The sequence below is a fragment of the Sus scrofa genome, chromosome 14 (assembly GCF_054392235.1).
Source record: "Sus scrofa isolate SSC_HxYL_T2T_F1_AM1 chromosome 14, Sscrofa_HxYL_maternal_Yorkshire_Landrace_v2.0, whole genome shotgun sequence".
Lineage (NCBI taxonomy): Eukaryota > Metazoa > Chordata > Mammalia > Artiodactyla > Suidae > Sus > Sus scrofa.
This window is the reverse complement of record NC_139396.1, coordinates 73,450,723-73,468,983: the sequence shown is the minus strand read 5'-3', so window position 1 is coordinate 73,468,983 and position 18,261 is coordinate 73,450,723. Positions and strand designations below refer to the sequence as shown.

The 18,261-nt window shown below is 36.8% G+C and overlaps 1 protein-coding gene across 7 annotated transcripts in view; it reads right to left on the bottom strand.

The window, feature by feature from the left end:
* The window catches only part of FMN2 (formin 2), a 305,517-nt gene that overhangs the window by 75,969 nt on the left and 211,287 nt on the right, over nucleotides 1-18,261 (bottom strand). For all 7 annotated transcript variants that reach the window (XR_014827783.1, XM_021081836.2, XM_084996812.1 and 4 more), the window contains 2 exons: nucleotides 15,762-15,821; nucleotides 15,527-15,647 (listed from right to left, as the gene is read on the bottom strand). Coding sequence is in view for 6 of the 7 variants with exons in the window: in XM_021081836.2 (XP_020937495.2) it covers nucleotides 15,527-15,647; nucleotides 15,762-15,821 (181 nt within the window). In the remaining variant the exon portion in view is untranslated. The remainder of the gene's footprint in view (nucleotides 1-15,526; nucleotides 15,648-15,761; nucleotides 15,822-18,261) is intronic.

Here is an 18,261-nt window from a genome sequence, read left to right as displayed (position 1 = left end):
TAAAATGGAATGAAAGTTATACCAAACTTGTTTTAAAGAAATGTATACACAAGGATGACAAGCTTCAACCATACATAGAAAAGGGATAATGGAGTCAGAAATATTAAATAGATGCTAAATCTAGTGGGTGAAACTTGATGAGGAACAAGATATTTACATACTCTCACAGAATCACCACCCAATTACTTACTAATTATAGATAGAAAAACATAGTTTCTTAGTGGAGGAACCAGCAGATAGCACTAAACAAAGAGACCAGAGTGTTGTATTCTCATTAACAATAATGAGACTTCTGGACATCATGGACTTTGAGAGAGGACACATGTCATTCGGCAGACAAATCCAAAGGAAGAGGTGTCTACAAAACCAGCAGCTGTAAACTTCAAAAATGGTACAGTCAAGAACAATAAATACTAAGGAACTGCTTTATTTTCAAGAGGCCTCAGGAGACATTACAATTAACTGCAGTGTGTGATCTTGGATTGGGAAAACAGCTATAAAGAATGCTTCTAAATATGCTTGGTGGGTTCAATAACAGTACTTGTCGATGTCAAATATGCTGAATTTGATAATTATATACTGTGCATACGTAAAAGGATATCCATATTCTTAGAAATATATTGTAAAGTATTTAGGGGTAACGATGTCTCTGACTTGCTGGCATATGGTTTAGAAAAAATTATACACACCTACTATGTATGTACATACGTGTCTATAGGTGGGGGACAGGAGGGAGAAGTGGGACAAAAAAGACAATGGATGCTGTAGGTAAAGCATATCCAGGAGTTCCATGTGCTAGCTTGCAACTTTTCCATAAGTTTGAGTTACATCAAAATAAAAGGCTATATACAAACAACAACAGTGAATAACAAAGTGTTCCAATTTGTCTGACTTGAAATTTTAAGAATTCTAACCAAAGGACTTGAGGGCAGGTGACTTCTACACAATTCCTTGTTTATAGAGTTAAAGACAATCAAATATGCCTCACGGATAGTGTAAAGCTTGGCTTTCACTTAACATTTGGCTTAAGATGAGGAGTCTGAAGGCACTACAGCTGCAGACACAAGCATCTCTTCAATTGACAGTTTGAGTGGCACTTCAGAGTGACAGCAAACACATTGGTAATGGTTACCAGGCAGATTTTTAAAGATTACTCACAAGCTCTACTCTTACAAATAAATAAAAATACTCAACTTTTTTAAAGGTGGTTGTAAAAGGTTATTACTTCATTGATTTAAACCATATTTAAGATGGCCAATGCAGCATCTTAACAATAAAACAATAAAAACATCCGCACCACAAATTAGCCTGCTTATATTTCACGTACCGTTCTAGAATTCTTCAAATACGTCTATCCTTAACTGTAATATTTCCAAAAATTAACAAGTTGCTCAAACATTTAGAATTTGGACAAATAAATCCTTTGATTAAAATTTACAAAAACAATGGTATGATGCCTGGAGTATAAAAGTGGTTTACATAAAACTGGAAATATCATACAATGACACTAGTATAGTACATCTATAAATGCAATGTGAAGCCTCTGATATTTTCTAAGGATATAGTAATATCATATTTAGAGGCCTAGGTGATAAAGCTTATCAAGGGCATAAATGATTATCCTAGAAACTTATACAGGATCTTCATAATACTGGCCAAGTGCTTGGCCTCCTCTTGGCTGCCAATAAAAGTGTCATTACACGATGACTTGAAGAGTAATTGCAGGCATCTCTGGCTGGCCTAGAAATCACAGAGCCTCCTTCAGAGTCTCTGGAGTAGTACTGTCACCACAGTGACCAATTCTTCCAATTCTGATGTTCCCTGATCCTGGTCTGGAATGGGTAACTGACAGACAGGTATGCACCAACATGAAGTAGTTTAGTAAACACTCCATATAATCAACCTGTGATGAGCAACACCCAACACCTGAAACAGACCCACTGTTATTTGCTTCATGGTCTCTGATTTCAAACTGTATTACAAACCCACAGTAATCAAAGCAGCATGATATTGGCAGAAAAACAGAAACATAGATCAAAGGAACAGAATTGAGAGGCCAGAAATAAACACACATATATATGGACAATTAATTTCTGAAAAAGGAAAAAAGGACACACAATGGAGAAAAGACAGTCTCCTCAATAAATCGTGTTGGGAAAACTGGATAGCCAGACTTTAAAAATGAAACTAGGAGTTCCCTGGTGGGGCAGTAGGTTAAGGATCTACTGTCTCAAGTCTCCGTTGTAGTGCAGGTTCCATTGTCTCTGCTGTCTCAAGTCTCTGTTGTAGTGCAGGTTCAATTCCTAGCATGCATGCCATGAGTGTGCCCTGGCCGTCCCCCCAAAAAACTAGACCACTATCTCACACCATACGAAAAAGTCAACTCAAAATTGGTTGAAGACTTGAATGTAAGACCTGAAACCATAAAACTCCTAGAAGAAAACACAGGCACCATGCCTTTGACACTGATATTACCAGTATTTGTTGGTATCTGCCTCTTCAGGCAAGGGAAATAAAATAAAAAATAAACAAACGGAGAAGCTCCTGCTGTGACTCAGCAGGTTAAGAACCCAACATAGTGTCCATGAGGATGCAGGTTCAATTTCTGACCTCACTCAGTGGGTTAAGGATCCAGCATTGCCCCAAACTGTAGCATAGGTCATAGATGTGACTCAGATCAGGCATTGCTGTGGCTGTGTTGTAGGTCAGCAGCTGCAGCTCTGATTTGACCTCTAGCCTGGGAACTTTCACATGCTGCAGGTGTGGCTGTAAAAAGAAAAGAAACAAAAAAACCCCAAATGGAACTACATCAAACTAAAAAGCTTTTATACTATAAAGGAAAATATCAATAAAACAATAAGGCAGCTTACTAAATGTCAGAATATATTTGTAAATGATACATCTGAAAAGGGTTAATATCCAAAACACACATAGAAAGCATACAACATTGTATCAAATAAAAACCCAAACACCCAATTAAAAAAATGAACAGAAGGAGTTCCCGTCGTGGCGCAGTGGTTAACGAATCCGACTAGGAACCATGAGGTTGCGGGTTCGGTCCCTGCCCTTGCTCAGTGGGTTAAGGATCCGGCGTTGCCATGAGCTGTGGTGTAGGCTGCAGACACGGCTTGGATCCCGCATTGCCGTGGCTCTGGAGTAGGCTGGTGGCTACAGCCCCCATTAGACCCCTAGCTTGGGAGCCTCCATATGCCACGGTAGCAGCTCAAGAAAAAGGAAAAAGACAAAAACAAAAACAAAAAAACAGAAGACCTGAGTAGACATTTTTCCAAAGAAGACATACAGATGGCCAATAGGCACATGAAAAGATGCTCAATATCACTGATTATTAGGAAAATGCAAATAAAAACCATAATGATATTGCCTCATGCCTGTTAGAATGGCTATTATCAAAAAGATATGAAATAACAAGCATTAGCAAAAATGTGGAGTAAAGGTAACCCTCATGCACCATTGATAGGAATATAAATTGACACAGACACTGGAAACAGTAGGGAGAGTCCTAAAAAAATTAAGAATAGAACTATCATATGACTTACCTACTCCATCTCTGGGTATTTATCCAATGAATATGCGATATATGTACCCTTATGTTAACCTGCATTATTTATAACAGCCAAGACATGGAAACAACCCAATTACCCATCAATAGATGAATACCACAGAAAATGTGGTATATATCCCACACACAGTAGAATATTACTCAGTCATAAAAGATGAAGTTAACCTTTTTCAACAACATAGATGGAATTTTAGGATGTTAGGTGAAGTAAGTCAACAGAGAAAAACAAATACTGTACAATTTTACTTATATGCGGAATATAAAAAACAAACAATCAAACAAAAAAGCAAAATAAATGAACAAACCAAACCAATCAAAAAAATACATGAATATACTGAGAACAGAGTAGTGGTTACCAGAGGGGAAGGACAAAATATGTAAAGCGGTCAAATGGATGGTGACAGATGCATGCTTAATTTTTGGTGATGAGCTTGCTGTAGTGTATACAGAAGTAGAAATGTAATGTTGTATACATGAAACATAAGCTGTTATAGAATGTTATTTGAATAAAAAAAGGTTTTTTTTAGGAGTTCCCATTGTGGCTCAGCGGGTTAAGAACCTGACTAGTATCCATGAGGATGAAGGTTCGACCCCTGGCCTTGCTCAGTGGGTTAAGGAGCCAGCATTGACACAAGCTGTGGTGTAGGTTGCAGATGTGGCTTGGATCCGACATTGCTGTGGTGTAGGCCAGAAGCTGCAGCTCTAACTTAACCCCTAGCCTGGGAATTTCCATATGCTGCAGGTGGGGCCCTAAAAAGAAAAAAAAAGTTTTTTAAAAAACTAATGAAGTTTCAACTTTTAGAACATGGCACAAGAATTTCAGATGTTCTTGAGAAATTATCAATTTCTTTCTTTTTTTTTCGTCTTTTTCGCCTTTTCTAGGGCTGCACCCGTGGTATATGGAGGTTCCCAGGCTAGGGATCGAATCAGAGCTGTAGCCGCCGGCCTACGCCAGAGCCACAGCAACGTGGGATCCGAGCCACATCTGTGACCTACACCACAGCTCACGGCAACGTGGGATCCTTAACCCACTGAGCAAGGCCAGGGATCGAACCCGCAACCTCATGGTTCCTAGTCGGATTCGTTAACCACTGTGCCACGACGGGAACTCTGAGAAATTATCAATTTATCATCAAAAATTGATAAGAGCTTATCAATTCTAACATATATACATTGAACACTTGGTGTTCAATGAATTCTAACATATATACATTGAACACTTGGTGACACAGAAACAGGCTACATATATAGTGGAAATGTGGAAGAATCACATGGATGACCGAGGTAGCAAATATAACCATTATTAAAACCGAAGAGGATGTGGGCATCATTCAGTGAAGTGGGCCCTGCAACAGCTCCACACCTTTATATTGCTCCAGACACTGCTCAGAATCGTCCCTCCGTCCTCTGTTCTAAGGGGAATCAGATTAGAACAATGTAAATAAAAGATTTAAATTAAAGAATGAAGTTAGTAGTAAGTAATTAAGATACGGTCTCATAGCCCCAAACTACCTTTCTACAGGCCTGGAATGCTGACTGGGGCTCAGCCAACTCCTTTCACCTTTGCTATCTGCTCCCTGACAGGTTTCACCAATGAGGGGAGACAGGGGTTGGAGGAAGGGACAGATAAGGGGATCTGCTGCTCAGGTGAACACTGCTCTAGACACTTCTCCTCACACATCAGCAGGTTGTTCGAGTTCCTAGCTTGTTTTTACAGGCCTACATCCAACATCAATGCCTCCTCAAAAGTACCAGTGCGGTTTGCCAGAACTTCCTCTTCAAGACTCCCTGATCCCAGCTCTCTGCAGCCCCTACCTGAGCTCCTTGGCTATTCGCACAGGCAGCATCCCCTCGCCTGGGTCCCAGCCCCACAACACTCTTTTCCTCAAGTCCAGGCTCTTGGCTGACTCCAACGCCTTTACTTCAGTCCTCAAGCCCAGGGATGACAGCTGCTCCCAATATTTACCTGAGAATTCCCTTTTTTGCTTTTATAGTCCTCCAACAGGTGTTAACCTAATCCTCTATGTAAAATTACTTCTATTAAAAGAATAAACATAGTTTCTGTTTTCCTGACTTCACGCAGAAATAGTAGAAGCAGGAGTTCCCGTCGTGGCGCAGTGATTAACAAATCTAGGAACCGTGAGCTGTGGTGTAGGTCGCAGAAACGGCTTGGATCCTGCATTGCTGTGGCTCTGGAGTAGGCTGGTGGCTACAGCTCCCATTAGACCCCTAGCGTGGGAACCTCCACTTGCCGTGGGAGTGGCCCTAGAAAAGGCAAAAAAAAAAAAAAAAAAAAAAAAAGACCTCCTCCCAAAAAGAAATAGTAGAAGCAGTAACCAAAATTAATGGATATAAATATTTTTCTAAGTATTCAACAGCTTTCTAGCACTAGTACTTAATTTCCTTTTTATTTAACTGCTTACACATAATAACTGTTTTAATCGTTTGCCAGGAAATATGCCAGGTTTTCAGATTAACATTTCTCTCAAAAAGGTTTTGTATGTAAATATTATTCGTCTGTAACCATATATTGAAAGTCTTCTAAAACACAGCTTGTTCTTTTAATTAAATTTCATATGTTCCTTAATTGTGTTTATTCTTGAGTTTGCTAAGCTATATACTTCTTTTGGTAAAAAATAAAAAAGGCTGTGAAGTTCCTGTCATGGTGCAGCGGAAACGAATCCCACTAGGAACCATGAGATTGCGGGTTCGATCCCTGGCCTCGCTCAGTGGCTTAAGGATCTGGTGTTGTGGTGAGCTGTGGTGTAAGTCACAGATGCGGTTCACATCCTGCATTGCTGTGGCTGTGGTAGGCCAGCAGCTGTAGCTCCAACTGGATCCCCTAGCCTGGGAATCTCCATATACTGTGGGTGTGGCCCTAAAAAGCAAAAAAAAAAAAAAAAAAAAAAAAAGAATACAAAAGGCTGAGTAATCACACATTTCCAATTAGTAAGTCTAGGTGATTAAATTTCAACTCCAAACATATTCCTGGATAATTGTCTATTTTTTATTTCTTCTTAAATACAATCACTGAAGATGTCATACTTATGGAGGAGTATGTATGACATGACATGTATATAACATATACCCTGTTTCCAATTTAAGAAACAGAACTTAATATTTGGAGGAGGAATCTCACACACTCCCTACATCCCACCCTCAGGCCGAAAGACAACTACTACCGGCAAATTTGTATTTTTCAACCCCATGCTAACCCTAAACAAGTAATGATATATATATACATATATAATTAAAATGTATATGTTTATAATTATACATATATTTTTATATGTATATTGAGGTATATAAAAACTATACATATATTTTTTGAACTTTGAAAATTGAAATCATACTGTTCATATTTTCCCATGACTTGTCTGTTCTCAAGATTATATTAATAAGAACCATCTTTAAGGCAGATAAACATAATCGGGCTCAGGGTTCAAAAGATGTTCTTTGAAAGAAGATATAATTTACTCAGAAATAATTTTGTTGAAAAGTATCTGAGGGGTTTTGGTGCTGCTGCTATAAATATGAACACAGTTATATATTTCACCTGGTCACCTATTTCAGTGCTGGGTGAGAGAATATGCACCTTTTAACTGAATAAGCTATTGCCAGACAGTTTTCCAAGAAAGTATATCAATAGGTATATCTATCATCAGTGTGAAAGAGTTCTCACTAATCCACATCTTTGCCAATATTTTACATTCTCTGACTTTTAAAATTTTTGAAAAATATATTAATCAGTAGTATTTCTCAAGATGAAATCCAAGGTGTAATTTGAACTTATTCACACTCCCTCACTTTCAACATGTTGTCCTGCACCTCTGCAAACATCCATTTACAGGGCTACAAGTGTACTTTCATCAGTGCTTTCCTGCAGGGCAAGTTTATCCAGATAGCTTCACTGAAGAGGAATCACTCTAGCTGAGCAAAGAAAGATGAGCAGGACTTTGCCAACTGAAAATGGAAAAGGGGGAGTTCATGCTGTGGCACGGTGGGTTAAGAAACCAGTGTTACTGCAGCTGTGGTTTAGGTTGCAGCTGGGGCTTGGATTTGATCCCTGGCCTGGGAACCTCCAAATGCCATGGATGCGGGGAAGGAAGGAAGGGAGGAAGGGAGGAAGAAAGAAATTGGAAAAAGATACCATACGATATCACTTATGTGTAGAATGTAAAAATGGATACAAATAAACTTATTTACAAAACAGAAGTGAACTCAGACTTCCAAAACAATTTATGGCTACCAAAGGGGAAAGGGGGAGAGGGATAAATTAGGAGTTTAGGATTAACATATACACACTACTATATATAAAATACACAACAAGGAGATGATGCAGGGAATTCTACTCAATATAAGGGAAAAGAATCTGAAAAGAATAGATGCATGTATTCACAGCAAAGTATTACCTTGCTGTACACCAGAACCTAACACAACATTATAAATCAACTATACTCCAATATAAAATAGTAATTAAAAACAAAAACAATCAAAAACATTAAAAAAAAAAAGAAAATGGAAAAAGAATCACAGGACCTCAGCCGGAGAGAATGAAACATTCACAAGGAGACTGTCGTAAATGACTTAAATCTGATGGTGATGGTTTGCTACATATGTGAAGACTATGCTTTCATGTGATAATTTGCTTATTGAGTCCCGGTGTGAAACAACATCTTGTGACTATAAATTAATCTGTGTGTTATCACATGAAAAGAAGACATTTTTGCAAAGTATGCAATGTAACATAATCAGGGATCATTTCTAAAATAAAATTTAACTCAAAATGTTGGATAATCACCTTTAATTAGCTGTGTTTTTCTCAAGGCAGGTCAGAAATTTTACTATTTTTTTCTAATGTTAATAAATGGCATCAAATCTTAAATGACCAATGACTTCATTTTCTTCTCATTAACTCTTCTCCCACTAGCAAAACTACCACTGAAAGGAATGGAGATTCAAGAAATTTACAGCATGAGAGGTATAAACATCCTGGAAAATTTTATCTGAATTAAGTACACATGCATACTGGGAGTAGGAGGAGAGGGTAAATGAGAGGAGAGAAAGATAATTGAAACTTACTAACTTTGGAACAAAATATCACAAGTGCAAACATTTCTTTCAAAGCTTACATAAAGAAATGCAAACATCTCAAAGAGAAGAAATTATAGTAACCCAGTGTGGCTTGGGGGAAATTATAGAGTATACACAATTTTTTAAAGCACTTTTCAAGATACAAATCATATCACTCAATTCCCTAAATATAATTCTTCAATGGGTAGATACTGCATTTGGAATAAATGCTCCTTATAAAGCATTTAAACTTGTATGGTTCACATGATCAGAAAACTCTCTCATGTTTATTGCATTCTGTGAATATGGGGTGGGGTGGGGTGGGGGTAGGGGGTGGCAGCTGGTAACTGGACTATTTATTCCTCTTGGAATAGTTTTAGCATCCAGCCAGGTATGCGAGCTATGAATTAAGAGTCATCTTATCCCTCCTTCTTCCTTACCCTGTATATCTGTGTACTAGAATCCTGTTCCAGTGCATCTCCAAAGACTCCCAGCCCCTCTTCTCTTCATCCTCCCACACAGACCTTGGCTTGTACCCTCAACATCTGACTGGCCAAGTCTCCAGCTTCAAGTCTCCACTCTAAACCATCACTTGGGAGTTCCCATCGTGGCTCAGTGGTAATGAACCTGACTACTATCCATGAGGATGCAGGTTGGATCCCTGGCCTCGCTCAGTGGGTTAAGTATCCAGGCATTGCCCCAAGCTGCAGTGTAGGTCACAGACACGGCTCAGATCTGGCATGGCTGTGGCTGTGGGGTAGGCCAGAGGCTACAGCTCTGATTTGACCCCTAGCCTGGGAAATTCCATATGCCATAGGTGCAGCCCTAAAAAACAAACAAAAAAAGATAAACCATCATTCACAAATACCTCACAACAGCCTTTCAAAAAATGCCTGTCTGAATATGTTGCATCCTTGCCTAAAAGCATTTCCGGGGCTAAGCAGTGCTTACAGAATCAAGTCTAAACCCTTTGCAAGGATGGCTCAGCATCTTCTGATCCCATACCCCTGACACATTATGCTCTAGCTATATCAGATTTTACCATCTGTTTCTTGTCACTTTATTGATTATCTTTCAAAATCCAATTCAAGTACAATTTTTTCAACTATATTCAATATTCAACCTCTTCTGGGTTTCTATAGTATCTTATTTATATAACTAAAAAATACCTTTGTATTGTACAGTGGTTATTCACGTAACTATTGGTCCTCTTATTAGTCTATGAACTATGAAGGAAGGGTTTATGTTTTTATTTTTTTAAGTTCTATTAATTTAATAAACTTTTTAAATGATAGGCATTAGAATATATCTTTAAGATTCCTTACTGACTTACATCTCATAAATTTTATTATTCTGATCTATTCTATGAGCCATTCCACCATTTAAATTCATAAGTTGCCTTTCTAGAAAGCATTTTGGTAATAAATATCAAGAATCTGAAAAAATGCTCATTGCTTCTGATCAAGTAATTATAATTCTAAGAATCTATATTAAGGAAATAATCAGAGGTACTTAGCAAAAAGGCTATCAATAAAGATGTTCAACCCAATACTTAAGAGTAGTGAAAACTGGAGTCTAATTTCTTACAAGAATCAATGACTCACTAAATTATGGCACAATCAAAGACGAATTATTATGAAACCATCTTAAACAGTTTTTTTAATTATATCAAATGGCAGGGGAAAATGTTCATGTTATAATTTTCAGTGGGAAAAAATGTATAAAAGTGAATATAGATATCCAGTCAAATGGAATGATAAGTTCATAGGCTGAACTTTCCTTCTGTGTGTTTCTATGTGAAAACACACAGCCATGATGAGAATATAAAAAGAGAAAACCAAAGCAATGAAACGTTTTTTTTTAAATAATGTTAATATATCCTTGAACCAGAAATAGCAGAGAAGCCCAATTAACAATATTAACAATATTAAGGTAAGAGGTCACTGGTACGTAAAGAAGGTTAAGATCTTGGCTCATGTTGAAACTGGTGGAAGGAGAGTTCACACAGTAGGGAGTAGAACTGGTCTCGCTGCTGGAAACCAGAGCTGTGACTGGGCTCTGCACTCATGGAGGGTGCAAACAACTGTGGCCCATAAGCAGTTGTGTGGCTGGGGGTGGCACAAGTAGGCAGATCAGCTTTCCAGGCAAGACCTGAGCCAAGTCATTCACTAGCTTGATGACTGAATCGGCAATAAACCTAATATGTCCAAACGGCTGGACCCCTAGGCTTCTGAGAAATAGAAGCTCTGGTTCTGGTCTGGGGGCCAAATGCAGGCCAAGTCTAAAAAATGGAAAAAATTTAGAGGGTGCAGGATTTAAAGGATGAGAGGAAGGGAGAGCAAAGGACAAAAGGCTGATAAGACAGTTTCTGTCACAACTCCACAACTCTTCAGTTATAACACAAAAGCAATCATAGATAATTCATAAATAATTGTATATATAGTTGGAATGGCTATATTCCAACTGAACTTTATTTCCAAGAGCTCACAGATATAACCTTCTAATACCTTCTGATGCCTGTTTTTTTTTTTTTTTTTTTTTTTTTGTTGCTTTCTAGGGCTGTACCCACAGCATATGGAGGTTTCCAGGCTAGGGGTCGAATAGGAGCTGCAGCTGCCAGCCTACACCACAGCTCAAAGCAACATCAGATCCTTAACCCACTGAGTGAGGCCAGGAATCAAACCCAAATCCTCATGGATCCTAGTCGGGTTTTAACTGTTGAACTACCAAGGGAACTCCCTGATGCCTGTTTTAAATCAACATTCTACTATGAAGAAAACTAATGAGTAGAAACACAGCTTATAAGTATTAATGAACGAAGCATGGATTCATTGCAGATGAAACAAAAAGTATAAAAAAAATCCAAAAAGAATTTTAATATATTTTTATAAAATCAAAGAGATAAAGATAATATCCAAAATAAGAACAAGAAGTTATTTAAAGGTAAACATAGATATGGTAAATAGTTGCATTGATAATATAAACAACAGGTTGCACAGTCATAGAGTTAATGAACTTGAAGACAATGTTGAGAAATGTATAAAGACTATAGCAAAAGAAAAGCAGATTTTATTTTTTTATTTTTCCTTTTTAGGGCCGCACCTATGGCACATGGAGGTTCCCAGGCTAGGGGCTGAATCAGAGCTACAGCTGCTGGCCTACACCACAGCTCATGGCAACGCCAGATGCTTAACCCACTGATCAAGGCCAGGGATCAAACCTGCAACCTCATGGTTCCTAGTTGGATTCGTTTCCGCTGCACCACAATGGGAACTCCAGAAAGGCAGATTTTAAAAATTTATAAAAGACAGGTTCGGATACTTAGAACACTGGACCAATTGGCCCTAATGCGGAGTTTTGGGACAAGAGGAAAAAGTGATGCATGTGTGAACAGATCATTGTTGACAATTCTTAAAACACTAAGGTAGACATCAGTCTTCCAGTTAAAAGTTCTAAGTACAGAGCAAGATAATAAATAGACATACCTTATTAAGTCTGGAAGCAGAAGAAGAAATAGTGATAGAGCCAGAAAATGAGTGGCTTAACAGCACTAGTTTATCTGTCTTTATCAAACCAATCACACTCTTTATTCTATTTTTTCCTTATTATAAATAGCCAATATTTTGGGGATATTAACTATATGGAAAATATTGGGATAAACTCTCTCTATATAACATCTCCTTAAAAACCTCCTTAAAAAAACTTGCTTCTAAAAAAAAAGTGAACAGACTATTGGAATTTTCTGAAGGGAATTATTAATTCAATCACTTAAAAGGAATTTTTTTCCCTTAACCTTTATGTCTTCATTATAGTTGATTTACAATGTTCTTTCAATTGTTGCTGTATGGCAAAATGACTCAGCCATACATATACATACACATTCTTTTTTTCATATTATCTTCCATCATGTTCCATCACAAGTGATTGGATATAGTTTCCTACATTATACAGCAGGACCTAATTGCTTATCTACTCCAAATGCAATAGTTTGTATCTACTAACCCTAAATTCCCAGTCCATTCTACTCCCTCCACCTCCCACTTGGCAATCATAAGTCTGTTCTCCATGTCCATGAGTTTGCTCCTTTTATGGAGGTACATTCATTTGTGATATATATTAGATTCCACATATAAGTAATAAATGCAGTATTTGTCTTTCTCTTTCTGACTTACTTCACCTAGTATGAAAATCTCTGCTTCTATCAGGGTATATTTATCAAAGTAGATTATTCTAAAGTAATTACATCCAACATAACCTCCTATTAACTCCTTTTCAGTCATATCAACATATGTTTACACCCATCTCATTCTGTAAAGGGACATAAGGCAGTTCCATTCTATGCCTTGTTGAAATGAAATGTTGTGTTCATGCTACATCCTTCCCAGAAATTGAATTTAAATTTCAGATCATAATATTTCCTTTCTTGTGTCACAAAAGATCTCATTTTCTATGGAAAAGCTCATTTTGGAAAAGCAAAAAATAAGAGGTATAATTAAACCCTGACTTTTGTCAGTTTTTAAAGGAGTCCTCAGAGTTTGACAGCCTTGTAAATAGCTATTGAAGCTGATCTCATTTTACAAGAATAGTAGTATATACAGAGATTATTTCATGACCTATATTTTCATTTCCCCACCTTCACTGTCAGCTCCTTAGAGACATATGTTTCTGTTACAGGGTGGCAGGCTTGCATTTCTTGAAATGAGTTCTGCAACAACAACACTTTAGATACACTGGAAAAAAAGTGTTCTGTGATCAGGTAAACCAGGGATGCTGTCGCCCTTTGTTCAGAGGACACTGGGAATGCCTTTAAGTTTATCTTAGCCCAGCAGTTCTTACACTCATCTGGTCATGAAACTTCCCATTTCTAGGGCACCAATGTGTAACAGCCTACAGACAAACCTGAGAAATTCTGTGCTGGGTAAAGCCAATAGGTACTAGTTGAAGGAACACGCCTTTCAGAGAAGGTCTTAGAAACTGTAAACCCTTGGGGTTAAAATCACCACATTCTTAACCCTCTGAGGGGCCCAAACACTGCTAAGACGCCCCTTCAACATGCAGTCATTGCTCAAGAAGTCAAATGTGCCGGAGCAAACAGTGCTTGGTCGTACTGGCCACACAGCCTTCTCAAACCCATTTTCCGGTGTGTGTTAGTTTTCTCTTTTAAGCTCTGAGTCTTGTAAAAATCTGCCATTTTCATGCATGGCCTCATAACTATACTGAGGAAGCATGTAGATGTGAAGTAAATGAGGTAACATTCCAAAGCGAAGCACCAACCACAGTGAATATAAATCCCTGGGTTATGAGATCACCACTCCACTTGTTTATAAAACCATGTGTAAGATATGGTACTCTACTTTGCAAGGCTGAATGCATAAAAGTATTAAGTACCTTCCAGAAAGCCCAGAAATGCCCAGCAATACATCGAGGAGAGAGAGAGAAGCATCTCATAAGCAAACCAAGCTAATTGGCTAAATTTTGATGAATGATAACTACCACATGTGAATGGTTTGGGTTTTACATTGCTTTAAGAAATTATACTTAAATACATAGCAATGTAGCATTACGTAAATGTAACATAGTTTTAATTTTTTTAAAACAAGGTGGTCATTCTTGGATTCAATCAATGAGCACCCATATCTGAGGCTCTCAGGGGAGCATCTAGACAGGACTTACTGCCTCCTTGACAGAGATGCTTGTATCTCTGGGTACCCACAGCACCTAGCAGATGCATCAGGCCCATAATAAATGAGTGTTTAGGAACTATAAGCAAACTATATGTTACTGTGTTGATTTAAATCCATATAAAAGCACCTGTTACAAGACTGTAACAACTCTATAAATTTGATTATAGATCAATATCTCTGGATAAACATTTCAACATTGAGATGGAATATCTTAAAATGTTTCATCATATTTTTAGTTTCTGGATGGGCTAGCCAAGCCTCTTCTTCTCATCTGGCGATATGACATGAAATAAAAATCTCACATAAAATTACTCCTGTCTGTGCTTGAAGAGTTAGAAAGAGTCCTAAATAGACAGCTAAGGGGTTCTAACTCCAGAATAAGAGGAAACCTCGTGAAAAGCAGATAAAAAGGATGGATGAAATAGGTGAAGGAGATCATGAGGTACAAACTGCCAGTTTTAAAATAAATAAGTCACAGGGATTTAAGGTACAGCACAGGGCATATAGTCAATTATACTGTAATAACTTTGTGTGGCACATAATGTATGAAAATACTGAATCACTAATTTGTACACCTGAAACTAATATAAAATTGTAAGCCAACTGAACTTCATTTAAAAGGGAGGGATGAAAGGGATATTATTTATAAAAATTAAAAAAAATAACCATTTGCTTCTGGGTGTTACTTTAAATTTACAAACAAAGAATTTCAAACCTTCTTCAAAATGATTTGATATAAAGCTTTTGATAGCATTAAAGCATTACACATGCATGTATTTTTTGAACAAATATGTAAAAGAAGATGTCTTCTCAGGAAGTTCACAGGCCTCAATCTTGGCTAAGCACACTAAGGATGGTGGGGAGGGAATATTTACCTTTTAACAATGACAAGATAAATGTACAAATGTTCTTGGCTATCAAGTGAAAACAAGACAATCAGATTTGACCCTGATGGAAGAGACTGCTATTCGAACAACCAAGCTGTTAGTCAATAAATAAATTTCTAATACATATAACTTTTTAAACAACAAAAAATAAAATTATTGATAAATTTTTTCTTTTCCCACATAAGAAAAATGTTTACAAGGATGTAAAAGACTTTACTTTCTTTAAAAACACCGAGAAGTCTTTCCTCTCATTAAAAAAGCATAAATAATAACCACGAGCTTCTTTTAGATTGTTAAGTTACCTCTCAGGTCTTTCTTTAGTTTTCTGAGGTCTTTTTGAAAATCTTCAAACTTCATCTGCGAGGCCTGAAAGAGGTCCTGGGGTTCAGGCAGTGGAAACACACACTGTTCCTTCCCAGCATCCTAATCAGCAGGAAACACGGAATGTTCAACTAAATGAGAATAATATGACACACATGGCCAAATCACTCCACAATAAAGAACAAATTATGGCTGACTCTCTGTAAAAACTCTTACCTCATCAAAATTACGAAGATAATAGGACACGATATATGACAGAAGGCTTCTGCTATTGTCCTAGGCAGAGAGACCAAAGTAAGTAGAAATATATTTTAAATTATTAAATACACAGTGTTAAGTAAAATGAATTCCAGTAAATCTACATTCTTAGATGACAATATTTAGAGTGAAAAGTGCCACTTTAGTTTGATAGCACAGAGGATCTTGTTTCCCCACTGTCCCAATATAAGCTCCACACGGAAGCACAGCTGTTTCACAGAGTAGAGTCTCAACTGTATAAACTTTCCTGTTTTCCCCTTGTTAATCAGAAAATTAGTTCATTTTTATGTTTTATTATAAGAGGTATAACTACTGCCTAAACTGAAATGACTCAATATCACCAGCATTTTTACATGGATGGACCAACAGGGACCACACCAAGAGTAAGTCTGATTGAGGCTCGTTAGTATGTAGATTAGAAAAATCCAGACGTTAAGTATTATTTCAAGCAAGCTGGAGCTTTAAAAATGGAAATACATATTATAAATTATGTCAGTAACTGAGATTTAGGAATTAACATCCACACAGCTATAAATAATGCAATGTGTGTAGTTCTAAAGAAAGTAAAAGAAAACCATTTCATATCTAACAGTCTTCAAAGAGCTCTACACTTTTCTGGATATTAAGAGGCATTAATTTTTAATTTTTTTCATTGCTCAAAATTAGTACTAGATAATCTGGATGTGAGAAATCAAATACAAATGCATATTTTTAAAACATGCTCTATAACACAAACTTTGTTTCCCGGAATGTTCAAACTAACCATGGTTTTCCCCTATCAATAAAGAGCAATATCTTTTTATAACCAAATTTGACAAGAAATGATAACACATCTGTTAGGCTTACCATATAGCAATATATACAATCTACTCCTAATATATCTATTACTAATATTATCTATTAGAAATATATGAAATAACAATAAAAGTAATATACTAATTAAAAATAGGATTGCTTGTAAAATGATTTAAGCAAATTGACTCCCTTTGTCTTTTGTACCATGTAAATCAGTGAAATAATTAGCAATGACCAAATTAATTAATGAAACACTTATTAAATGCCTGTTGATAGGCAAGCTAAGGAAAAATTAATGCTGAGTGATTTGAGTAATAGCTCCATCTGTGCAGGCCTACAAATAGTACTATGTATATATATAACTATACAAATAGTTATTTTTTTAATAGAGAAAGAACCAAATCAGAATTCCTGCAAGTGAAATCACTTTTAAAAATCTTGCTTCATTTTTTTTTTGGCTGCTCCATGGCTTATGGAGTTCCCAGACCAGTGATCAGATCTGAGCCACAGTTGTGACTGCAGCTGACACCAGATGCTGTAACCCACTATGCTGGGCTGGGGATCGAACCTGTGTCCTGGAGCTAGAGACACTGCCAATACAGTTGTACCACAGTGGGAACTCTACTGCTTCATTATTTTGTATGTAGATTACTCTTTAAGTATTTAATGAAATTTAACTTATTAGAGGATATATCAACCAATACCAAAAAATACCTTACTCATATGTAATTATGATTATCAAAATCTGAGATCCATTTTTATAAGTAATATTATAGTGATGCTACTTACATTCCAATTTACTTGCAAAAATTACATGTTTCAATCAAATAATCAGTTGTTAAGAAATATTCAAAAGCTACCTTGTGTTTAGAAGAAAGCTGTTGTTTTAAAATAAATGTGATTTATTAGGTTGACCTATTGGAGGTGCCTATGAAAATGTGTATCATACAAATAAAACAAATATAACCATAAAAACCACAAAGATTATATGGATTAAATCTTTCCCAAGCAAGGATTAAATCTTTCCCAATTTTGGAAAAACACAGTGTTTGGCATTTCATAGAAATCTGATCCAAGAATGTCAAATGAACAGATGAGTGAATATGAATGAACAAACAAGTAAGTTGTTGACAGGCAGAAAAAAGCAAAAATGAAGTTAAAAAACCACATGTTCATCTCAATAGATGCAGGAAAAGCATTTGACAAAATTCAACATCCATTCATGATATAAACTCTTATCAAAGTGGGTACAGACGAAATATGTCTCAACATAATAAAAGCCATTTATGACAAACCCACAGCCAGTATAATACTCAACAGAAAAAAGTTGACAGCTTTCCTGCTAAAATCTGAAACAAGACAAGGATGCCCATTCTTGCCATTTTTATTTAACATAGTATTAGAAGGCCTAGCCACAGCAATCAGACAAGAAACAAAAGGTATCTAGATTGGAAGGGAAGAGGTAAAACTGTCACTATATGTAGACGACATGATACTATTCATAGAAGACCCTAAGGACTCCACACAAAAACTACTTAATCTGATAAACAAATTCAGCAAAGTAGCAGTATACAAGATTAACATTCAGAAATCAGTTGCATTTCTGTATTCTAATAATGAAATTTCAGAAAGGAAATGTAAAAAAACAGTATGTTATTTATTT